At 37.4% G+C, this 25843-nt stretch overlaps 1 protein-coding gene across 5 annotated transcripts in view; it reads left to right on the top strand.

Moving 5' to 3' along the window:
* PARD3B (par-3 family cell polarity regulator beta) overlaps window positions 1-25843 on the top strand; it is a 1041978-nt gene that overhangs the window by 541513 nt on the left and 474622 nt on the right. For all 5 annotated transcript variants that reach the window (XM_082466955.1, XM_082466956.1, XM_082466959.1 and 2 more), the window contains 5 exons: window positions 2494-2580; window positions 8195-8320; window positions 10473-10831; window positions 13190-13329; window positions 14448-14576. In XM_082466955.1, the coding sequence (XP_082323081.1) occupies window positions 2494-2580; window positions 8195-8320; window positions 10473-10831; window positions 13190-13329; window positions 14448-14576 (841 nt within the window). The remainder of the gene's footprint in view (window positions 1-2493; window positions 2581-8194; window positions 8321-10472; window positions 10832-13189; window positions 13330-14447; window positions 14577-25843) is intronic.

The following is a 25843-nucleotide window of genomic DNA, read 5'->3' on the forward strand; positions in this document are numbered from 1 at the left end:
CTGGTCTATGAGTTTCCTTTTTCAAATGCTTTTCTTTCCATCTTGAAACAAATAATGGATAACAATTTATAAAGAGCATGGTAAAACATAGTCTGTGTAAAACTTGTAATGCTTGTCTATAGATCTAATAGATCTAATTCTCTAAGTATCTGCATTTAACAGTCAACAAAATTGAAAGTCTTTTATGCTGCTTTTTCTGGGATAGTAATACTTTTGTGATAGTAATTTAACATTTGTCAAATATCATTCTAGCCAAAAAATAGTGACTATCATGTATAAAGATAGCATAAAAGTTTATTCTGAAATACTGAAAAAGGGAATCTTATAAAGTTGAAATAAACCTTAATACTGCATCCTCCAACAAAGTTTTAGTGTTTTGAAATAAGATTGATTACTTTAACAAATTATGTGATTTACTTTTAAGTAAATGTAAAAATACAAGTTTGACGATTACTAAAGAGTAGGTGTCAGTACGATACATAGAATTTATTATGTTTTATAGGAGAGGTTTTGAGTGGGATAAAGAAATACTTGCAAACTAGAAAAAAGAATCCATAAAGCCATTCTAAAATTTTTTAAGCTGAAATCTTGTTGTCTAGACTAAACACTTATATTCCAAAAGCATCTATATAATACATATGAACGCTATCTATCAGCATGTGGATATTTAATACATTTATTAGGAAAGATTTGTGTCATGCTCTAAGTGTAAAACTATAAAATTATGTTATAAAGGTAGAGATAATAAAGTTTCAGTGGTTAAACAGAATTTTCGTCTCTGTTTTTAGAAGTCTTTACAATAATATCATAACCCTAGAATGTGTATGCTTTGGGTTTAGTCTTCCTCAAATACCTACGAATGCACTATAAATCTGTTATATAAAAGTTATTTCTTTGCGGTCCATTGAAAGCTACACAACTTTCTCTTTCCACCAAATATTTTATATTCAGGGCTTATAATGCATACCTATATTTCGGATTTCATATGCATATATTCATGTAGTTTCTATGCTTACACAGAAAGTATAGAAAAGAATCTACTTTATCCCTTGATATTAGCACTCTAAGATTTATTTTATTTCTAACTTTTATTCCAGGCTTCTGATATAACCTGCTTGACTGAACAAAGTTTAAATATATCAGCAGTATCTGAGCAAAACTCATTTGAAATTTACTATCAGTTTTGAAATTCCATCCCTTTCCATAAATGTTGGAAACTAACATGCTCTTTTTTGCAGTTCTTAATGATAATAGGTTTGCAATGAAAACACATTAAAAATAAGCCTAATCCACTGATGAGAATATATTTAATATATTTATTTTAGATTGCTGATAATTTAGGAAGTACTTCATGCAGAGTGAATTCATTAGGCATTTTGCTTTCTTAATGCTGTTCTCAACTTTCCAGCAAGGAGCCAAAATTTTCCCATTTTCAATTTGGAGCAGAAATGTATTTGTAGCAGCTGTAGCTCTTAATTTGACGTCTAGTTTCAGGTCATTTTCATGTATATAGGAAACAATAGAGACCTGCCTACAATTTCCATAATGGAGATGTTTGCTTCAACTTTATCATTTTTCCTCTGGCAATTTTATTTTCTCTCTCTGGGATTAAAGGAGCCAATAATTGTTCATGGTTATTATTTTTCATCTTTACAAAAACTTGTTAGTTCCACTTTCCATTTCTCCAAAGCTCCCAGTGCCTTGTATATTTCAGTCATACACACTATCCATTAATGTTTCTAGCTCATCCTTTCCTTAATCTGGAGTAGGTGAGGCAGGTCAGGCTTTCCATTTCTTTCTGTAATACATTTTCTCCAGGCTTTTCAACTTCTTTTTCTACGTCTAAAAAAAATAAAAAATAAAATAAGAGGTGAAAATTTGGAATTGTTCCATTGAATACAACTGATGCCTTATTGAAAGGCAAGTTTTAGTTTTGATTTATAATGCTTTGAACATGCCCATATGTATTACCAACTGTGGCTTCACAGTTGTTTAAAATGTAATTATGTGCTCTTTCTGATAAAAATGTGTTTTATTTCATTTTTCCTCTGTTCTGGAGGAAAAATCCTCCTTTATGTTTTAAGCATAGATATGCTTAATTCAATGTATTTTATCATCTATTCAGTAATTTTCAAGTGTGTCTCAATGGGGAGAAATTTCATTTTTGTGTACATCCTTTTAAATATGTTGATTTATGCAGATTAAGTTAAGTAGGAAGTTATTTTTGTACGTAGTCATTTCCATTTTTTCCTCTTCTAGGAAAAAAATAAGAAATCAGATAGTCTTTTAAACATTTTATTTCTTGGATCTTCTGAACATACCAGCAAATCATGTACTCCTTTGATTTCATCTCTGCTGTTGAATTTACAGTAGTTGTTATAATCCTAAGTTTTTTTTGTTTTTGTTTTTAATATGCCACATCTGGTTTTTTTTGTTTTTGTTTTAAGCAGAGACTCATTTGTGCTCTTTTTTTTTTTTTTTTTCCTGTCCCAGTAATATGACAAGAACAGTGGAGATTTCTGGGGAAGGAGGCCCCTTGGGAATACATGTAGTACCTTTCTTTTCATCTCTGAGTGGAAGGTAAGATGTTTTCCTTATATCAGAAGCTCATACTAATGAAAAACTTGACTTGAGCTCATTTTCCCAAACATTTTTTAGAAGAGGATTAAGTGTATGTCTCTGTTATTTAGATAGACACCTCAAGATATACTTCTGTTGGCCACTTAATGTGTTAGAAACAAAATAACATCACTTCTAGGATACGATGGAAAAGAAATCATGGCTTCTGCATTTACAATTAATTAAGAAGTACTTTATTAAAGTATTCTTATCAGTGACACATAGTAGACAGAAATCGTGGAAAGACTTTAACATATTGTTAGAGAAATATAGCAACTGAATTTTTTAATGTTCAAAAATACACTTAAATGAAATAGAGTAATTCCAAATGGATATTTCTTGATATGCCTCAGGTTTGCAGAACTTAGAATAATAAATATTCTAATATTATAAGTAGTTATATCACAAGCTAAATATGTTTTGATTTTAGCTATAGTAGCAAAATGCCATTATTCTATTTATTTTGTTCTAAAATAAAATGTAACCAATTAAAAATAATTTACCACATCCTTTTGAAATTTTAAAGACATTATATTTCTAAATCCATGCTGGTAAATGGTAATTTAGACTGCATCACCATCTCTTGAAATTTGTGTTTACTTAACTGGCTGTAAAACTTGTTTTACTGATGGGAATTAAAGTGTGTACCTGAGAGTTAATATTAGTACTATTATAACAACCTTACAAAACTAGTATTAGATATTACGTTATTATAATACTTTTCAGTAGGATGACTACCTTTTGCACTAGATTGATACTGACAAAGGCTGTCAGAAACTTAAAGAAAATGAATTTCTCACCCATATGATATGATTTTCATTAATTTGCTAAATTCATTTTCTTAAATATATCATTGAAAAGGCAAAATACCTGATTTTTGCTTAGGCGATCAAAGACCAGAAAAGTCAGTTGATTTTTCTCAAGGTCATACAAAATCCAGATATCTTGATTTGACCTCACTCCATTGCTCTTTCTAGAACAAAACTTTTCCCAAAGCTTATATAATATTTATTTACTGGTTCTGAATATTTATTCAATTTGGTCTGCCATATAGCGGGAAGAACAGATTTAGTCATGATATTTTGGTTGGCATCATTTTCAGTAGGTAGCCATCTGCTACCTGTAATTGCTAAGTCATCACCTTCTTTAGCAAATAACATCTGATGCCAAGCTCTTGCTGGAATGAATGTCCCCTAAAAAGAAATGAACTGAAAAGCTAGTGGCTCTTATTGTCTCATTTCCTGTACGTGTTAATAAGCGTGTTTATAAATGTTATGGGTTATGGCACAGGACAAGCTGAGGTTGTTTTTGAGAGACAGAGAGAGTATTTACCCAGTTGTCACGAGGAATTCTAATGGCTTTTGTCAGAAGTGTACTGGTAGAGTTTTGTGAAATACCAGTGTGGCTAAATTACTAGGCCCTTTAGCTTAATGAAGCTGGAATAGACCACAAGATCATCCCAATTTTCAAAACATGAAGAAATATACAACATGACAGTCACCCTACATCATTTTCAGTCGTTCAGAAAACAAGTTGACCCTATAGACCAAAAATCACCTTCTCTCACTTCAAATGAGGAAAACACACTAGAATGCATTGATTTACTCCCTGATCCTTCCTGGTTCTGATTTCTAGCATAAGCTTTATAGAATAGGAAAAAGTATTGGACTCGGATTTGGAACAATTGGATTTGAATCTCACTGTTCTCTTTTGTATAACCTTGAGTGAGTCCCCTAAATTTGCCTCTTGTGAATACCTACTTCACATCAAGGTTGTGGGGATTAAACCACATTAAAAATGTGAATGCTCCTTGTGAAACACACAACATACAAATGTGTAAATTATTAGGATTAATACTATTTTGGCTAAAACAGAAAAACCTTGTTCAGAAATGAACTTTTATAAGTTCATGATCAGCTGTTCAGTAAATTGGTGAAATAGTTTTCTCTGTGTGTGTGTGTGTGTGTGTGTGTGTGTGTGTGTGTGTGTGTATGTGTGTATATATATGTATTTTTTGCTCTCCACTGGTATTATAGAAAGGAAATTTAATTAAAAAACATAAAAAAATAATATGGAAGTGGAGACATGAGCCAATAAAAGTTAAGAAGTAATGAGTACAGGCTGAAACAGCACACTTAACTCAACCCATGTGTCTAGAAGCAACTGCATACAGAGTGTGTCAGACAAGTGTCTGACTTCATCATGCCATATGGTTGCCCTGTGTGAGCACGGGGGATGGGGGGAGTTAAGGTCATAGTGGTAGACTTAGTTCTTCATTTCCTTCCATTTATTGGTTTGTGTCATTATTTTAAATTAGAATTTACATTTAATTATTTACTAAGACTACTGTAATTCGCTCTGCCTTCAATTTCTTTTTAATTTTTTTCTTTTACAAAAATAGAACCACACCTGTTGTAGAATTAAGATCCCTAATCAAAGTTAGAACACCCCGAGTACAACACACTGGCTGCTGTACTAAATAAGGCCTCAGTGGTTTCATTGGGGTGCAGAATGCTGCTTGTACGGAGGACCATTGGCTCGCACAATAAAAACAAAAATGCAAGAAAAAACAAAACAAAACGAGTCCCTGAAAGTAAAAAGCAACTTAATTTCAATCATTTTTTTTCAAAAAAAAAAATATATAATTTCTAGAATTAAAGCATAAAATCTAATTGTCAGTAAATAAAGATAGCATAATATACCTGTTTCATAGTAAAGACAGCTGAATATGAGGCAGAAGAAGGAAGGAATGGGTGAAGAATGATATATAATGAGAGCAGAGGAGATTTTTAGGTAAAAATTCTAAGCTGGTGAGCGGCCTAGGCAGTGTGAGACAGTGGGAAGAAAGGAGGAGGCCAGCAGGGCGTAGGTTTGTGCCTAAATGATCATTAGAAGGGCAAGAAGCAATTGTTACCCCTCTTATTCTGCGGGGCTGTGGGTTTCGGCCTCCTTTATCACTGCTTCTTAATGCAAATTAACTGGTTCATCTCGGCCTGTAACTCATCGACGGCATTAATTTTTAAATCCTGAGAGTCTTGGTCCCAAACGAGATAGCTACCCACAGCTCACCCATTTGGGGCAAAGACGATAAAGAGGGACTCTTTTCTGAGCCTTCTCATACTGGTCTGGATGAAATCAAACTGGAAGGAATCCACCCCTTCCATAGAATAAAGAAGGCAGGAGTGGTTTGTTGCCAGGGAACAAACTAATAAAATCAGTTAGTTTTACATTTTACCAAAATTACCTCTGACACATGGGTTTTACAGTTGGGCTTATTCTGTCAATAAATTTTTCATGGAAAGTTAGGTTATTTAGTTGAGTGAGGTTCACATAGCATACTCCAGCTGTAATGTGCCAGCTAAATTGCAACCCAGTGGCCTGAAAGAATTAATTCATCTCCCAAAATGTGAAATTAAATCCTAGGGAGTAACATTACATGACTGATGATGTACTGAATTAAATTAAAGGAAGACTTGAATGCTTGTTAAAAAAATATCGCTTACATAAACTAGTTTATAACCACATGTGAGCCTCCTAATGGGTCGTGTTATTGTGACTCCACCATAACAAAAATCCAAACTCTGAACTATTAGAGAGTTGTGCAGTTTAGGAGAGAAACAGTATTTTATTCTATTTCTTTCCTTTTTTTTTTTTGACATGTCAAATAGTTCAATTTTTAATATTATGTTATGAGATTAAGGTGGGATTAGTACTTTAAATATATTAATTTAAATCTCAGATCCTTTATCAGATAGTAGCTTTGGCCCTTATTCTCTTGCACCCAGAAGATGATTAATTTACTAACCTACTAGAACTAGGAAATGAAGCATCACTGCACACTTGGCCTGTGACCCCGGGCTTTCCCCACAATAGGTGGCATGACTATTTGCTCTGCTCTCTCCTGCGTCAGCGTACTGTGTTCATTTAACTTATTTAAAGTAGAGATCTAAATAGCCCTGCATGTGCCTCTCCTCCGGCTGTCTTGAGATGACGTGAGCTCATCAGATGAACTGAGGCCCTGGAGGCCGAGGTCCCACTTTGTGGCAGCTCCAAACAGGAAGATGGTTTTCTCTTCCACTTTCATTAGCGACTCCCCTTTTTTTTATGGCGGACCCTATTATGCACGCATAAAATGTGCTCATGTTTTATTTAGATTCGAGACTTAATGCAAAGGGACTACATAATAACACCTAAGGCCCCTATATGAAAGAGGGTGACAAAGTAGGAAAACAGGAGGATGAGGGAAGAGGAGGTGGTGGTTTCTCCACATCTAGCAGATTCCTCTTGGAGGACGTATCTGTCTGTTTTATCCTGAGACACCTGGGACCCTGACATGCCGCAAGGAACAGGGAAATCCCTCCCATGAGAAATGGCTAAAGTACACACAAGTTTGATTTCTTTTAGTTTTCAGTTCAAATACTACCAGTATGTAACAGGTGTGTGCAAGTACATATGCACACAGAGTTGAATTCTTTCTTTTTATTGCTGTAGCTTTCTTTCTCCTTTTCTTTTTCTCCAACCCCGTCCCCTGCTGACTCTAAGCCACAGCCCCGAAGCACCAGGAGGTTCAGGGGATCCTCTCTGAATCCAGACTCTTCCTGGTTGAAATTTCAGACAACTCTTCCCAAAGCCCTCATTTCATCCAGTCACCATCTCGCTCAGAAGCAGTGAGTGGCATGAGTATTACCCCAGCCTCATCAGATACGTCCATCAGCTGGTGTTCAAGGCCCCTTCACGTGGCACTGGCCTCCACATCCAGTGTGAGCTCCCACCCTGCTCCCCTTACACACACCTGTTCGTTCCTGCCTCTGTGTGTGTTCTCTCTCTCCTCCTATCCAAACCCCACTCATTCTTCTCATCCAGTTTACATCCCACTTTCTTCCCAAATCCTTCTATGAAGACTCTAGGCTTATAGCGCCAGTTTTTTCGTTTCTCCTGTACTCCAAGCCTGTGCTGAGCCATTGTCCTGGTCCTACGGCCCTGTCTCATATTCCTCCATCAGAAGTGCATAGAGAACACTCAACACACACTTGATTCAGTGGCACTAACAAATGGGACCGAACTTCCTTCTAAACTGAGTAATACGATCTCTGCTAAACATTTACTTCTTCAAATGCATATTATTGGAAGAGGTAGGAAGCCTACCTAATCCTCTCCCATTATCAAACATCGAGCTGCCCCCTGGGCACCAACTCAAACTTACTTATTACAGTCAGCCCTTCTGTGAAGCCCCCTCGAAACCACGAGTCCTCTGTGTCCTCAACTCTACTGAGCAACGCTAGCCTTTTCTAGGTTAACTACAAGCATGAGAAACGGGATTGTAGGACATTGTGCTCTGGGCTGGTGTTTATGTATATGTGTCTTGAAGGGCTTCTTCTCTTTAGTGAGTCATGTGTGCGAGTGTGTTTTTTTGTTTGTTTGTTTACTAAGGATTTAAATAACAAACAGTTGCCTGAATATAAAGCGTACTTTCTTTCATAAATAGAAACCAATATTTATTTCTGAACAGTTACCAATGGAGAAACAACTCGCAGGTTATTCAGTCATTCTCTTCCAACCTAAATGTTGCATTTAGGATTCTAGGGCTCTTCATCCGCGGCATTGAAGAAAACAGCAGGTCCAAGCGGGAAGGACTGTTTCACGAAAATGAATGTATTGTAAAAATCAACAGCGTGGACCTCGTAGACAAAACCTTTGCTCAGTAAGCATTTTTTTCATTGTTTTATTTACTTTATTGATTCCTATAATGCTTATAATAATAATTACTGAGCTCATTATCAAAAATGTAGGTAGAACTTCTGGTAAGTTCCCTTTGACCCCAGAACATCTATTTTCAAATGTGTCCTGTGTTTTAGCATACTCAGAGGTGGGCTGCAAATGTCCCTGACAGCCCTGAGAAGGGCAAACTGCAGAATAGAGCAAACCTTCTGTCTGGCTGTCTTTCTGGGGCATCGATAGATGGGTTTGTTTTTCTTGGGATACAGGTCAGTTAGACTGGTATTTAAGAACTCTTCACAGACTATTAGTTCGGCTTATTGATTAACTTACTTGGTGCCCGTAGTCTTCCTTAAACTAAATATCTGTGAGAGATGACTGTGAAGACTCACTGAATAATAGAAACAAATGGAAAAAAAAATTAAAATACTCTCCCTCAAGAAATTATTTCTCTGCATGTGAAAATGTTACAGGAATAGGTCTTTGTACCTAAGAATTAGAGTGTGCAGCAGTCTGCATATGCTTTTTTATATGTATATTGGCATTACAGTGGAACAAGGGAATAATCACGAATACTCTTTAGTAATGATCACCAACCTCTCTTGTTTCAACCGAAACAACTCATAATATATCTTCTCTGTGACCATTAGTTGCCAATATTGTGTTGGGTGAAGGGGCAGTGCTGTAGTTGCTTAAGTGTGGAAGAAAATGAAGCCTTAAGAGTGTATTTCTAAAAATAATGAATAATAGGCAAAATTATAACTATTATCAATAATGATATTATTTTTATTTATCACTGTGCTTGTTACCAGGACTTAATAGGAATGCAAGGCAGACATTATTCTCCCTATATTATAGAGGTAGAAATCAAGGCTTATAAAAATTCAATGTGGAGTAGAAATTGACTCCTACTCAAGGAGCTGACCAGAGGAGTTGGGCTGTCTGTGTGAAGTCTTCTCCCTCCTCCCCTAACATTGTAAGCTCTTCGTGAATAAAGTGAGGGGGAGCTCAGATAGCAGTTGGAATTATGATTAATTATTATTTGGTGCGGCTGCTAATAACAGAGACCTGAAATAAAAGTAGCTTAAACAATATTTACCTTTTCTAAGGACAAATAAGTGTGGAGATGGCAGTCCAGAGTTGGAATGGAGGGTCCACCATCATCAGTGAGTCAGGCATCCTCCACCTTTCTGCTTTGCCATCCTTCTTATGCGGATGCTATCTTTAAGCTGTCTCATGGTCACAAGATGGCTGCTGGAGTTCCCTCCATCACTTCTGAGTTTTAAGAAATAGGAAAGAGAAACAGTAGAACAAAAAAGTTTCTGCCTCCCAGATGAGCCAGATTTTCTCTAACCTTTCATCTCATTGGCAAGAAAGCTGGGAAAGAGAGTTGTTTTACCTAGTCATAAGGTATAAGGAGACATAAGGAAGAAGGAAAGAAAAAGTAGTAGGAAATTTGAGGAAAAGCACAAAGCGCTAAGACAAAAAAGTAAAAACATTAGGGACTCTATAATAGAATAACAGGGAGGGTGCATTTTGGATTGCCAATCCACTGTGATATTTGACACAGCCAACGTACCTACCAAATGTCTCCATGAGGAAATGTTTGTGTCAGAATTGGGCTTCTGCAACACAACCCACATTAGGAAAGACCTGTACTTTAGATTAAAGTCTTAAAAGGAAACCAAATGATAATCTGATGGAGACTATGAAAGATGTTTGTTCCATTTAAAATCAGAGCTTGCTTTTATATTTACTTCAGTAAATACTTCTGGGTAGAATTTCAGATTTAGAAATGCTTAAAAGCTGTGGGTCATTGGACAAGTTACTTAAGCTCTCTGAGCCTCCATTCCTTCATTTTGCAAAATGAGAGCTAATTATACTTACTTAACATGGTTGTTAAAAAGGTTAAATGAGAGAATCGTGCATGTTGATAAGGCACATGTAGCCCAGTGTGGTGGCACCTAATGGGCAGGCCATACATGGTAACTAGCGTTTAGTTAGCAAAGTCACATTGGTAGTCATAGTGATAGTATCTCCTGTGCTTATGCTCCTGGGATGCTCCTGTAGCCGTGAGGCTGGGCGCTTTGGATGGCATGCTAGGAAGCGGTATCATTATATGTTCACTGTCTTTCAAGGGCTCAGGACGTCTTCCGTCAGGCAATGAAATCTCCAGGTGTGCTGCTCCGTGTGCTTCCACCTCAAAACCGGGAACAGTATGAAAAATCAGTCATTGGACCTCTTAACATTTTTGGTAACAATGATGGCGTTTTGAGAACAAAGGTGCCACCTCCTGTCCATGGAAAATCAGGAATAAAGACAGTAAATCTCACAGGAACAAGCAGTCCTGAAGAAGATGCATCAGCCTCCCTGCAGCAAAGCAAGAGCCCCCGAGTACCAAGACTAGGTAGAAAGCCATCCTCTCCCTCCCTCTCCCCGCTCATGGGGTTTGGCAGCAAGAAAAATCCAAAGAAAATTAAGATTGACCTAAAGAAAGGTAATTATTAAATTATGCTTAATAGCATTCTATTATTGTAACGTGTAAAATTGGTTAAGAGAAATGCATTAAGGCTAATTTTGTTAATTCTCCCTTCATTTAATTGAATCAAAGAATAGATTTAAGTGTATACTGCAGTCACTTAAATTTCTTAAAATCGTGGTACTTTCTTATTCTTTTTTCTGGAGAGTGTAAATTATTTGAAGCAAGAAAATTATAAAGACCTGCTGTGAAACAGAAAGAACCATTACAAACTTGGTAGGAACAGAGTGTTATTGTATCACAACTTAATACTAAATAGGCACTGAAATTCAGTTGTCTATTTTAAGCAAGATTAGTGATTTTTGAAGCATCCTTTAGTCCAAGTCCGAAAAACCAATATATTGTTTCTGGTTCTCTAAGATAGTTTTATACCAGCAAAAAATTATTCCTCAGCAAATATATAGTAATTATTAATTTCACTAATTCAACAATGCAAATAATTTTTCAAGTATTCTTAATTTCAAAAGCATGTATAACCTTTTTTCTTCATGTTTTTCAACTTTTTCATCCATTTGAAGCCCAGATCAATAAGACTAGATCATGTGTGTTCATAGATATTTATGCAATATTATACATACACACATACACATTCATGTATTTCTGTGCTTTTGTTTATTTTTTTACTTCTCCTGATAATCCCTTCACCCACTGCAACCTTCTGCAACACACTGTGATTTTCAAGACTCCATTCAAAAGAAACCAAGATTTTATGGATTCTTGTCTGAATTAATAGGAAATGTAATGATCACAAGGTAGTTTTAGAATACTTATTTACATATATCTAAAGCAAATTACATGTACCTTTAATTAGGATATAGAGATTATTCTGAAAAACCCTCTGGTCAAAATTTTGTCCTCCTATAAGAATTCTATACTGGGAAGAAAATGTATTGATAGGAGGCACAATTAGGCTTTTTATGTAAATGCATCACTTGTGCTTTTCATACAAATTGTGCAGCTATGTATAAGACATGGGGTTGAGTGCTTTGAGAATAGATAAATCAGACACAGAACGTGACCTTAAAAATCCATCAGAAAGCCTTGAATGCAAAAATAAAGAATATTACATCCCACAGCTGTGTTTTGGGAAGATTAATCTGACAGAAAAAAAGATATACTAAAGAAGAGAGCATACAACAAGGGATCAGTAAAGGGTGCACGGTGTCTGTCTGAATATAATATGTATGCCTAAATTGCTGACTGGATGTAGGCAGGAAGAGAGAGGAATTACTGTTATTGCTGAGGTTTTCAGCCAGGGTGTCTTGCGCAATGGAGGTGCCATTACGAGAAATTAGAATTTTAAGTAGAAAAGGCAAGGATCTGGGTTGGAGAAGGAAGTTCATAGTGAAATTTAAAATGCTTGTGAAAGTATGTGCATGATAATATCCTGGAGACTGACACCAGAGAGATTAGAGACAAACAAAGTGATGTAAGTGTCATCTGTAGGGAGATGGTAGTTGGAGCCAGGAGCATGGAGGGCGGTCTAGAGGACAAATTGTTCCAGATCCTTGGGGAACATCTATGTTTACGTGGGAGAACGATGGGTAAGAGAAAGACAGACATGTTGTGATCAGAGAGGCAGGAAAATAATCAGAAACTAAAAACATGAATACCAAGGGGGGGAGTTAATTTCAAGAAAATGGTTGGTGAGAAGTGTCAAAGCTAGAGAAGGGGAAAGATCAGAATCGGAAAAATGACTGGATATAGTCATGGGTAGGTAGTTGGTGATGGAAGATTGAAGAAGCAGTAGGATTGACGTAAGGATTCTTTAGGGTAGAGAAATCTAAGCATACCTTCACATAGAGTGAAAAAAGACATAAACTCAAAGAGAGAAACTGGAGATGCAAGAGAACTGGACAGGAGTAACAGGAACGAGTGATGGGACAATGGGATGCCGTACACAAGGAATGGAGACTCAGGGGGAGGGGGAACCACAGGCTGGCTAGTTGATTGAAAGCCTGACATGTCAGATGGCCTCTTGCTTCTCAGGAAAGTATGAAGTCAGGTTATGGTTTACTGAGAAATCAGTCTCCCAGGTATATGGATAACATGTGGTGTTTCTTCTAGGACCTTAGTAAATGAAAGTTTTATATATCTACACTGGCCCTAAATTCACTGTGATACAATCATGGCCTGTAAGGAACTGTAATCTGTATTTAAAACCAGAAAAACTGAAGCATATTTAAAATATTTACTGGAATGTCAATATTTCACTTATTCTGCATTAGTCTAAATTAGGTGGATTTAACTATAAAATTGAATATAATATTACTCCTGCTGAAGGTGACCATGAGTTTTCCTGGTCTTACACACTAGGACCTGAAGGACTTGGTTTCACTGTGGTTACCAGAGATTCTTCCATACATGGTCCTGGTCCCATTTTTGTAAAAAACATTTTACCAAAGGGAGCAGCAATAAAAGATGGCCGCCTACAATCAGGGGACAGAATTTTGGAGGTAAGAATTAGAATGAATATCTTCAATAAAATCTTTCTTAGTGTTTGAAATAAGTATATAAAATGTATTAAATTTTGAATTCAGTATGTTGAAAACTGTACTTATAGACAAGATAAGGACTTTAATTAGAAAACTGGTTAATCAATAGCCTATCTTTGTAAGCCCTCAATAAGGACAATGATATGGGGCCAAATAATATTGAAAAGTTTTCCCTATCTCCTGTTTCTTACTTCCGCCTCTTAGAGTCCCTGGGGAATTTGGGTCAAATCCACAAGTTCATCATATATTCAATTAGGGCTAAGGATTTCAAATTTGCACCCAAGCCCTTGTAACAGTTTCCTTAGAGTTCTCGAAGAGTGGGCCAGCCTGTCTCAGGTTGGTCTATGCATATAGAGAAGTATTTGGAATACCCAAAGCAAGAGGCTTTTTTTTTTTTTTGTCATTTATTTTTGTTTGATAGCATCATCTTCTTGGCTAAATATATATTGTCAATTTACCTTTCAAGAAATCATATTCGTTGAAACTGGCTGGTTCCATTGAACTTTCTCATGGCATGGAAGTAGCACTATAGCTTTTTATATAGTTCTAGATCACGATAGAAAATGGGCCAAATGACTAATGTAGTTCCAAATTACAATGTCCAATAGTCTATGGTAACCTGATGACTATAATTTTCTAAACATGGAAAATTGTAGAATTATAACAAAAAAAACTTATGTCTCAAGAATTTACTGTGTGATAACGGTCCATTTCTCCTATTTGTATTTGGCAGAGAATGGTAACAGCTAAGCGTTTGAAATCAGCTTCCTTCCTACTTGAGGAATCATTCTCTGGTATCTGTCAGTTTGATTTGTCCTTGCTAAGAATGTGATGTCTTAGGGAAAACTGCTGATGCCAATTACTGAATGTCTGAGGCTGTCCAGCACCACAATAATGATGGTTGGTATATTGCTAGTATCATAAACATAGTTGGTTTGGGCTCATGTATTCAGTTTTCATCTTTCCAGAGCTTCATTGATCATGGGAGCCCATTTGCTGCTTGCTTTCAAAAACCATCTAGGGCAGAAGGGGATGGCAAGTGTTTTAATTGTGGTTGCTCATATGGTTGCCTGCATTAGGTAAATGGCAGAGATGTCACTGGACGAACTCAGGAAGAGCTCGTGGCCATGCTGAGGAGCACCAAGCAGGGAGAGACTGCATCACTGGTCATCGCCCGCCAGGAAGGAACTTTTCTGCCCCGAGAGCTGGTAAGGTTCAGATCACAGTCTTACTGAATTTTCAATACAGAACATAATACACTCAGTGAATTCATAATAGCTGAGAAATGAGTTCTAAGTCATGGGCTTCATTTGTAAAAAAAAAAAAAAAGTGAATCACACTGACAGTGTTTTGCCCCCATTTGGGGTATCACTGTTTTAGTGATGATGTGATGATGCAGTGAGGTGGGTAAATGCAAACAGTGCTTCAAGTGTACGAATTCAAACACCCTTCAAGGAGGCAACTTAACAATATTTGATAAAATAAAATGCACATTGAGTATGTGCTATGGGCTAGGCCCTGTGCAAAACACAACCAGCAGAAATGTTCATGGCCCTACCTTAGTGCAGTTAGCAGTCTAAAGGGAAATTAAAATATAACCAAGTATTTAAAATGGTGATGAAGATTATGAAAGCAAACTGCGGAGTGCTACAGTAATATATAACAAGGGAATTTAACCTAGTCTTGAAGGCTGGGAAAGACATCTCAAGAAAGAGAATTTCAAAAGTCTTATTAAAAATTTGTACCCTTTGAACTAGTAACTATACTTTTAGCAATTTGTCCTAAACTGATCATCAAAGATGTGGAAAAAATTCTTCTATATTGATTTTTTTTCTCCAGTCCTATTTATTATAGTGATATATTGGGCATGGTACAACAAGAAGGTATTGGTTAAATAAATAACTGGATCGCTTTCCAATGAAATATAATAAGTACTTAAAATGGTCTCTGTGAGGAATTAATAATAATATGAGAGAATGTTCATAGTATATTATTAAGTAAAAAGTTGGGTATAAAATGGCATATGCAGTATGACAAGTTACATTAAAAATCTTTTTTAAAAAGCTGGAAGGAGATGCACCCAGATTGTTGGGATTATGAGAGATTTTCATTTTCTCTTTTTTTTTTTTTTTACAATGAACACATAATATTTATTATTGAAATATTTAAGGAGGCTTTAGAAACTTCAAAGGACTTTTATGGCTAATAATAAAGAAGAATAGATGTGGTCAAAGGACTTCTAATTACCCTTTGTTTTTTATTTCCTTTCAATCTATATAAGAAATGACAAAGGCACATATGGGTAATATGATAGGTTCCCCGAGTTAGATCATCAGAATAGTGAGTGTTGAGAAAATTGAGTATAGTTAACTTGAAAAAAAAAGTTTAGTACTGATAATTGCTATCACATATATAAAGAGTTATTGTATGGATTGGAAAGTAAATTTTAGTCTGTTTCTTCAGATAGTTTATATCCGTTAATTTACTTACGCATTAATCCAACAAACAAGTTACTGAGCATGCGCTGTGCAGTAAGTTGGAGGTTCTGGGGATACAAAAATAATTAAGACTAATTTCCTGCCCTATGTGAGCCTGTTCCAAAACAAATAGTTGGAAGTGATAATGTTACAAGCACTTTCTAACTGTTGGAGCTGTCCAAGAAGGAAACAGGTTATTTAGCATACTGAAACAGAACCTGCCTCACCATCTGTCAAAGATGCTCCAGAAACAATTCTCCTGTTGGTAAGGTGATAAGACTAGATAACCTCTAAGATACATACTCTGGGTCTAATATTCTGTTACATGTGTTTATATCCACATTTGAATATACAGCTTTCCTGAACCTCGTCTCTTATATATTAACCCTCCTTAGTACTGGCCAAAGGAACCCCTGCCTTCCATGTTTCTGTACCATGGAGTTTCCTTTTGATCCTTTGTTATCTTTCCCCTCATCTTATCCATTTTTCCGCTTGTCCTCTTTTATGCTTTGAGACGGTCCATGGTAAAATAGGGAAGGGGAGATGCACTCCCCACCTCCTTTCCGCTACTGGATTCCTCCACACTCAGCACTTTGGAAGGCAGAATCTTGAGTTACAGCCTCGTCTCCTCACTGAAGCTCCCGACTCTTCCTAAGGAGAAATGCTCTCAAAACTCGAAGTCTAGATTTTTTTTCTCTAAATTCAGATAGATTCTTTCCCTCAATCTTTTATTTATCCAAAGACGTTGGTCTTTCTCTTTTCAAAGTGAGAAGAAACAATACAAGAGGGGGCAGCATGGATATATAGCAGGAAGCCCTTACACTTCTTATTTAATTCGTTGGTTGCTGGTGATAAAAACGGTTAGAAAACCTCAGTAGGACTATGTACTTGTTTCAGGGATAGGAGAACTAGGAAAGAAGTTTTGATTGTGTATTCTTTTGAATTGTGGTCCTGGGAGGAGTAAAATCCTGCATATAGAGAGAAATATTCCAGGCAGCCCCTAGGCATGCAGAGGAACCCAATAGCTGAGCTCCAGCTAGGAACTCAAACACTCACGAGTCCCTCGTTCCCCATCTAACAGTCACTTATACCCCTTTTCCATATGTCCTCTAGAATTCCCAACTGCACAGCTAATTCCTTCTTCCTATAAGCTCTCCCAGCCCCCCTTACCCCCACCAACTCCCAGCCCTGCGCCCTGTAAGGGGGAAAGGGATGCTGATCTTATTCCAGTTTGAAACTCTGAAAGCATTTTTAGTCAAACACAATTACATCTAGAAGTTAGCAAATGGAATAATAGAATTTTTGGACTAAAGGGAGCTGAAAGAATCTGTGAGTCCAACTCTACTTTTGTAGCTGGGAAAACAGAGGCTCAGGGTGGTTGAGTAACCTGTCCATGGGCCCACAGTCAGCAGGAACTAGATGCCTAGGTTTCTTAGCATTTACTATTGTCTCTGAAGCTCAACTTCTGTCCTTACTACCTACTGTGTGATCCAGAGCAGATCACAAAATCATTCTGAGGCTCAGTCCTCATCTGTATCATTAGATTTCTGTGACAATTAAAAGAGATAATGCATGCAAAGCTCTAAGTGTTGCTTCTGGTCAATTGTAAGTACTAAATATGTTAGCTATACTTGTTTCTTCTAGTACATTACCACTTCTGTAGTATTGTAAACACAATACTGTATAGGTATTATGGGGTAAATAAATTTATGCAGGCTTACCTGGGATTAACCACTATTTTGAACATTGATTGTTTTCTTTTTCATTATTTTAATATGTATTCTGGTATCCAAAATACAGAATTACAGACAAAATTTGTGTAACCAACCAAATTTACAAGCCAGGCAGCCTGTATATATTATTTCACTCTCATTTAATATAATTTAGTGACATTGGATTTCTATCCCAGAAAGTGATATCATAGGCCAAGCCCACCAGGGAGCATATTAAATTAATTGTGCAACTATGAGATTATAAGTGAAAATAAATTCTTTGTTCTCATCATTTTCTGTGTTATACAAAATTTGGAGGGCATGTGGTTAGTATCCATTCTCTTAGAATTCTCTGGCAAATAGTCTCTTTAAAAAATATTTGACTTCTAACTATCCAAATATGTGGAATATTCTTTGTAACCACAGCAAAGCAAGGGCCTTTGAGGCTAACAAGCACTGAAGTAACGTGGACCCAGAATCTTTGTTTTGGAGAAATGTGGAATAATATTATTTTTCCAGCCCCAATACCTGTCTTGAATGCTAAATAGCAGGAACTCTGCAGGAAGTTTATCAAGAGGTCATATTTGGCATTCATGGGGCTATTTCAGTGGGAAATACTCAGAGCGTGTGGCACTGGACTATTTGAAAGCACAGAATAAAGAAGAGTGTGCGACGTGATACATCTTTGTATTTTTCTTTCAAAAAATTGAAGGTGGTATCATTTCGGTCTCTTCTCCCTTATTGTGATTGATGCACACACTTGACTTGCCACTGAAAATCTGGCAGGATGAAGGAAGGACAGCACTTCCTGCTTTTGTCTTGTTCTATCTCCTTTGAAGAAAACAAACAGTTTATTGGTTTCCTGTTCTGAGAAACTGTCCTCTCCCTTTTGTTAAGCTGTGCTATTTCGTGAGCTCTGTACCCTCTTAACAGCACTGCTCTGCCTATTTTCTGACAGTTAAATCTTCCTTATTTCCTTGTTATCATTAGCTTCCTGTGAAGTCTTAACGCTCACAGCCAAGGGAGCATGTGGTCAGCAGTTCCGCAGGAAGGCCCAATATAGGATGGTCTCTCGAATGTGACCCTCTGTCATTCCAAAGGCCTCAGCATCCATTTCCTGGTCATTTCTCCTGACTTGCCACATAAGAGAACTGTGCTGAATGCTTGTATTTGCTGGTCCATGTCTTCCTTCCTGAGCAATTGGTTAGTATCCCAAGTATAGCAGCACGTTTAGCCAACTTTCTTTCCATCTGTGGCAGTCTGGGTTGAAAATCAAATGAAAGGAATTTATATAATAACATCATTTAATAACATCATTACTATTTAGCTCTTTCTAGTATTTTTACCAAAAGAACTGAGCTTCAAAGGTAATCTTTCCAGAATCCCAGTCTAGAAGATCCTTTGATGTTCTCATCCCCTTACTGGGTGAGAGTTTATTAAAGAGGTGTTCACATAAGGAACACTTTTGCAAAAGGGACTTTGAGATTAGTGTTGGTAATAGAATCAGAAGGTGAAACTGCTGTATCTGCGCCTGCACTTGAAACAAAAACTATGCTACTTATTCGGTGGTTTGTTTGGTCTGTTCTGTGAGAGACATGGTCTGCAAGTTATTTTCCATCCCTGATACCTAAAATTCTTTTTGTCTTGTGCAAAGTGTCAGATAAAGCTCTCTTTCCATTCAGAAAAGATTCTGAAAAACTAAAGGTTTTCTATGTATTCCATGCCTGTATTTTTAAGGACTTCAGAGGAAGCAGCACTTTATTATTTGCCACATATGTGCATGTACATGTACATGTATGTGGCTGTCTTCTTTTGTTTACGGGGGAAAAAGTATTCTGCCATTTCATTGTTAACCTGTTTAACGTTTCATGTTCTGACCTGCTGCCTTATCTTTAAATTATCCTGAAAATCACAGCAACCCCTGGTGGGTAAAACAAGCTGAGAAAATTTCAAATGTATTTATAATTTCTACCTGCCAAGTTTGCCTGCTATTAAGCAGTGGCCTCTGCAAGGGGCAATAACTATATTTCAAGCAAGCAAGTTGCTCCTGCCTGGAATGACTGAAATCCCAAAGTTAGCCATGTTTGTCATGCTGATCTGACCTTCCCTCAGGAACATCGCTTTTGCTGAGAAAAAAACTGATGCACGCATATGTGGAGGCGCCCTTAATAGTTGCTGAGATCGGTGCATTCCAGCACTACCGTTTCACCAGTCCCGGTAACTACCTTAGCAAATGACACATGGCCCCAACCCCTTCACGGTTTACTCCATCTTCTTCCTAAGTGAAAAATTCACACCTCAAATGTCAAATTATTTAACATCGTGAATCATGCAAGAATTTTAGTTTGAAAACTTAGATGAACCTCATTTAACTGATATTTTATTCCCTTTGGCTATTTGATTCAAAATGATTCCATGCTTAATTAACCAAGGTACTTAAGGAGGAATGAATATTATAGTGGTTATTTGTGGATAAGTAGCAGAAATTGAAGGATGGTTTCAGAATGATTTTTCTACCTAAACCAGAGTGCAAGAGTTATGTTTTAGAATTTAAATAATTATGCAAAAACCAAAATGCATTGCTATATTTTATAGATTCTCCAAGTAACTCAGTCTATGACTTCAGATGGAGTCCTTGCTAAGATACAATCTCCATTTCTGCCTCTTTCTACAGTAATTTCAGTTTCCTTCTTACTGCATTTCTGTTCAACCAGTAGTCAAGGCTCTGCAACATGACCTCCAGAATCAACAAGACGTGTCCCTGTCCTCAAGAAGCTTCTAGCCCATAAAGAAAAAAAAAGAGTGATGAGTTGATCAAATTATGCAAATAAAGTGTTATGGGAATTCAAAGTTGGGGACCAAAAAACCTTTAAGAACCTAATGGTATTTGAGAAGAATCTTGATGATTGAGTAGGATTTCAAAATGCAGAGCTACGGGGGGAAGGAAATAGCATCTTCAGATACTCAGAGATTGGAAAATACAAAATATATCAAGGAGATAGTAAGTAGCCCATCCTGGTAGATTACTGAGCAAGGAGCTATCATGAGTAGTATTGTTTGTAAGGGGTGAAAAGGTATTAGGATACCTGCTAGGATCTGTTGCAATTCACTAGACTGTAATGACGCGGAGCTTAAGAGCTGGGTTTAGTCAGACCTGGGTTGAATCCTGGCTCTCCTACTGATTGGCTGAATGGCCTCGATTAAGTTACTTCCCTATGCCCCCACTCCTCATCACAAACATGGGGATCAGGTTTTTGTCTACCTAAGAGACTGTTTGTTAGCATTAAATGAGATGCATGTATAGGGCACATAGAATGGGATTCAGCAAATGTTACTTGTTATCGTTATTGCTCATCTAAATGAGAGATATTAAGTGCACAGCTAGGGCTTCCCACTCATTGGGAATGGAGAGGGGTATGGAAATAGAAAACCTTGGCTTTGGCATCTGATAGATGTTAGGGTAATGGAATGAGATATATCAAATCTACCCAAGTTTTGAGTTTGGATGTCTAGAGATAGAAGATACATAGGCAGGTTTGGAGAAGAAAACAATTATTTTTGGCCTAGAATTGTGTTCCTTTCATGGATCCCAAGCTGGTCCATGACTAGTGGTCATCAGCATTTTTGCCTTCTCCCTGCTCTCTAGCCATTCCAAACTTTTTTTTCACTTGTTTAAAATGTTACCAGTGCCCTCTCTTTGTCAATCAATTGCTGTGAGACTTCCCTCTGCTTAGGACACCCTCTCCCTTCCCTCTCACCGTACAACTCCTTAAGACATTTACTTACAGAGCCTCCTTGAACCCCCAAGTCTGGGTTATGGAGCCCCACTTAGTTTTCCATGTATATTCAAAACTTACCATGCTTCTGAGTCACCTTAAGAACTGTAGACAAATAGCAATTAAGAGTCCAGGTTTGGGAGTCTCATGGGCTGAATGTGAATCCCTGCTTCACAATCTTACTCAACCTCTCTGCCTCAGTTTCTTCGCTCGTCCAATAAGGATGATGATAGCACCTACCTTGTAGGCGTGTTGTGAGAATTAGTTGAGCAGAGATGCTAACACGTGGGAGGTGTCGAATAGTGTTGACTCCTGTTATTTCCCATGCCTGGTGCACACTGTGTGCTCAGTAAATATTTGTCGACTGAATAAGTGAAAACTATGCATTATTAAAGTAGACAATATAGAAAGCTGGAAAAGGTATTGCTAAAACAGCTATTACCCCTGATCTATATCTAATCTGTATTGAATGCGTTATCCATCCTGCTACAATCATCTTAAAACAAAAAATATGCAGAGATTTCCTTAGATATCAGGGCACTAGCAACTTCTAATTACACACAAGACAATGAGGGTAGGGGTAGTTAGTATTAAATGTAAAGATGTAGACATAGAGAATGGACTTGAGGACACGGGGTGGGAGGGGGAAGCTGGGGCGAAGTGAGAGTAGCAGCGACACATGTACACTAACAAATGTAAAATAGATAGCTAGTGGGAAGCAGCCACATAGCACAGGGAGATCAGCTCGGTGCTTTGTGACCACCTAGAGGGGTGGGATAGGGAGGGTGGGAGGGAGACGAAAGAGGGAGGAGATATGGGGATATAGGTATATGTATAGCTGATTCACTTTGTTGTACCACAGAAACTAACACAGTCTTGTGAAGCAGTTATACTCCAATAAAGATCTATAAAAAAATTTTTTTAAATAAATGTAAATGACAGTTTAGGTAGTTTAAATTATCATGAAAACATTTGCATGGTCTAGTTGTACAGTTTATTTGTAAAGACATATAAAAACAATAAGTATCAGTACTTTTTATTTTAAAACATTCGAGGTATTTTTGCAGTATTAAAAGTATTTTAAAGTACTTTTAAAATATTTCAATCTTGGCTACAATAACGTGTTAGAACAATGGTCCTCAAAACATGGTCTCAGACCAGCAGTGTAGCATCACCTGGGAACTTGTTAAACATGCAAATTCTCAGGCTCCCTCCAGAACTAAGAAATCAGAAACTCTAGGGGTGGAGCTCAAAGATGTATTTTAACAAGCCCCCCAGATAGTTCTGATGCGCCCTCAAATTTGAGAACCACTGGAACAGTGGTTTAGTTCTAGAGTGTAACAAGGCCTATAGGATAACTTACTGCCTGTAGCTGACTAGCTTCAATAATCACATTTTCAACTTTATCTTTCTGTTCTGCAAACAGTTTCTTGCGCTGTGAAAAGTATTCAGTGAAAATTTCAAGCCCAGTTGAGTTGCGTCTCTTCAGCCACGTGCCCCTCATTTTGGCAAAGGGCCAGTGCTGAACGCAATCCAGTTACTCAGCTCAATTACACCTGATTCATTTAGGCAAACTCAATTGTACTTGACTTTCTCAGGCCCAACTCGATTGTGCTTTAAAATTTTCACGCTCAATTTGATTGTGCTCAAAATGTGTTATGTGCCACCGTGTAACTTGTAGATGTAGATCTAGACACATACCAGAGGGAGGTACTTTTAGGGAAGCTTAGAAGATCGGGTTATTGGCATTTGTTTGCAGTTACACTTATTTTATCTCCAACGTGGTGTGCTGCAGGTAAGGTATCCTCCACCGGCCCCGTGCATGGACCATAATCTACCATCCCCATTCTGCTATGTTGAATTCAGGTCAGAGTTTGTAAAGCTCCTAAGAAAGTAATCCTCGTGTACTGTCACAGAGCCGCTATGCTTAGTTCCCATTTATCTCATTTTAAAGGTGGAAAAAATGAGGCGCAGAGATATTGCCCCCTACCAAAATTTATACTGTTTGTCAAAATCAGAAATATTTTTAAAGGAAGACTTCCACCTCACTGAGATAAGCATCATACGTTCTCACTTGCGCTGTGTACTAGAAGACCAAGCCCTTAATCTCTGGCAATTTTTTAAAATGCATTCAAGAACCCACAAGCCTGAGGGATTAATAGTCATCTGCTACTCCCTGGGAAGTACTCATACCTAAAAGAATTTTACTGAACCCTTGTCAGCAAAATCTAGTCTTGATAAAATAGATGATGATAAATGCTCTGGTTCAGCATTATTAAAACAGATGGAGGAAGTGTGCTGGCCATTTTGCCTGGTTGTATGGTTTCCAGGTGTCAGAATGAAAATGCTTAATGGGTTTTATCACAAGACTGGTTTCGTTGGAGTTTGGAAGGTGGTGCAAGGAGGAGTGTTCTGTGCTGAAAAGAAGCTCTCCTGACATTCAGAGGACTGGGGCCTAATTACATTCTCTTGCAAAGTTAAGGGTGAAGAGCCATGAGATCCGGCCGTACTCTCATGGCACAAGACATGTCTTATCAGTGGCCACTGTGGCCATGATTAGGCTTCCGGAGGCTAGAAAAAAGACGAGTTTTCTGAATATACATGTTTAAACAGCTCAGAAAAAGGAATATTGCGACCAGCCACAGACTATATCCTTCTTATTATCCAGTTAGCAAAATGTTACCAGTAATTCATGCCAGCTGTTGATACGGAACAGCTGGGTGAGAAGGTGTTACAAAGCTCAGGGGATGACCTTGATTTGCCTAATTACCCCGATGCCTGTGATCAGTACATTTGTTAAGGTACACTCGCCGTAAGATAAGGAAATGCGTTCATTTTGTAAAGGATATTTAAAGATTAAGGGGAAAAAAGTACTGCCATAATTGATTGTGGTCGACTTTTCCAGCTGTTATCAAAGTAAATACCACACATGTGAAACTGCCTCAAGAGTCCATTTCACTTTGAAAGTATACTGAGAGGTTTGAACATGTTGCATCTGCCTGTTTTTCAAGAAAATGTGTGATCTTTATCGTTAAAGAATATCAGCTTAAGATTGTTACTTTTTTTTTTTCCCCTAAGGGCTGATAAAACAGAGATAGACACTTAAATAACAACCTGTTGCCACTTACCTCTTCCCATGCCCCGTCCCTAAAGATTCTCTGGGCAATGACTTTTAAATATGTTCTCATTATTTTTAATGAGTGTGCAGAACATACGATGCATAATGCACCAGTAGATAGGTGCCCTTTTACTGAACTTGTCAGATATAATAAAACATTGAAGGAGTTAAGATGCATTTTTCTTTAAGATATTATAATTATTTAAATTAAGATGCCCAAGTACAAATCATGTACTATTCAATTCCTGTTGCTGCCTAAAGAAAGCCCCACCCCAGTCTTAGTTCTCTCTTTAAAGAAGACTGTTTTATCACAATGTTAAGAAGACAAAAGAACATTTAATATTGTTATGTCTCTTTAAGTTTACCCTTCTTTAAATCTGCCCCAATGGCAGGATATTCAATTATTAACGAGTTCAATTATGTTTCCTGGCCACTTATTGAGTTATATGAAGGACTTTTAACACGGAGTCTTTCCATAATTAATTCTTTGCATTTCTTAGAGGCTTAGGACCTAAGGAAAGATTGTTTAACAGCTTAAAATCTTGTTTCAATTTTCTTATATTTCCTCTTTCTCTTCTTTTCCTTCCTCTCTCCTTTTCTTTCTTGCTCTGACCTATCATCCTGCCTTTCTGGAAGCAAATAACACTTAGTATGGTATCTCTCAATTGCAGAGTACTTTTATGTCTATATTACATTAAAATGCCAGGTGGTGATGAAGAGGAAGGTAATAGTATATTATGTTAAACTACATTAAAATGCCAAGTGGTAGATGAAGATGGTGGTAGAATGGAGAAATATATCATCCCCAAGAGCAACAAAGCCTCCCCTTGCTGGTCTTTGTTGCATAAATATTGGTGCCTCTGGCTCCTGGTTTATGGAACTGTCAGCCTTAGCACCCTGCAGGTGTTACAGACTTTCAGCCTGACTCAACAGGGCTCTCTTCTCTCCTTCCTAGCAGCTACATCTTTCAACTGTAGACCCTTGACTTCCCACTGGAGGAGAAAAACACACAGAAACAAACAAGCAAAAAACCAGAAAGTGGCAACACACAAAAACACCCAACCACAACATGTTACCCATGACTTGCTTGCACTCCATCTCCCTGAGATCAAATGCTTCTCATCCATGATACACAAAGAGAGACTGATGTTCAGGAGAATTGTCTTCTTGGGCCTCCATCTCCCTCTATGTCTGGATCTACATTGATGATAACAGGACCCAGTTGTTCAATAAATATTTACTGAACACCTATTTCCAGTTCAGTTGATCAAATACTTATTGTTTATTTATGCTAGGTGTTGTACCAGGCACTGGGTATTCTAAGATGCACTAAATCGTGATCCCTGAACTACCGGAGCTTATAGACAATGCTAAGCGCCATTAGAGAAACAG

Source organism: Balaenoptera physalus (assembly GCF_965194825.1).
Source record: "Balaenoptera physalus genome assembly, chromosome: 6".
In the NCBI taxonomy this organism is placed as follows: domain Eukaryota; kingdom Metazoa; phylum Chordata; class Mammalia; order Artiodactyla; family Balaenopteridae; genus Balaenoptera; species Balaenoptera physalus.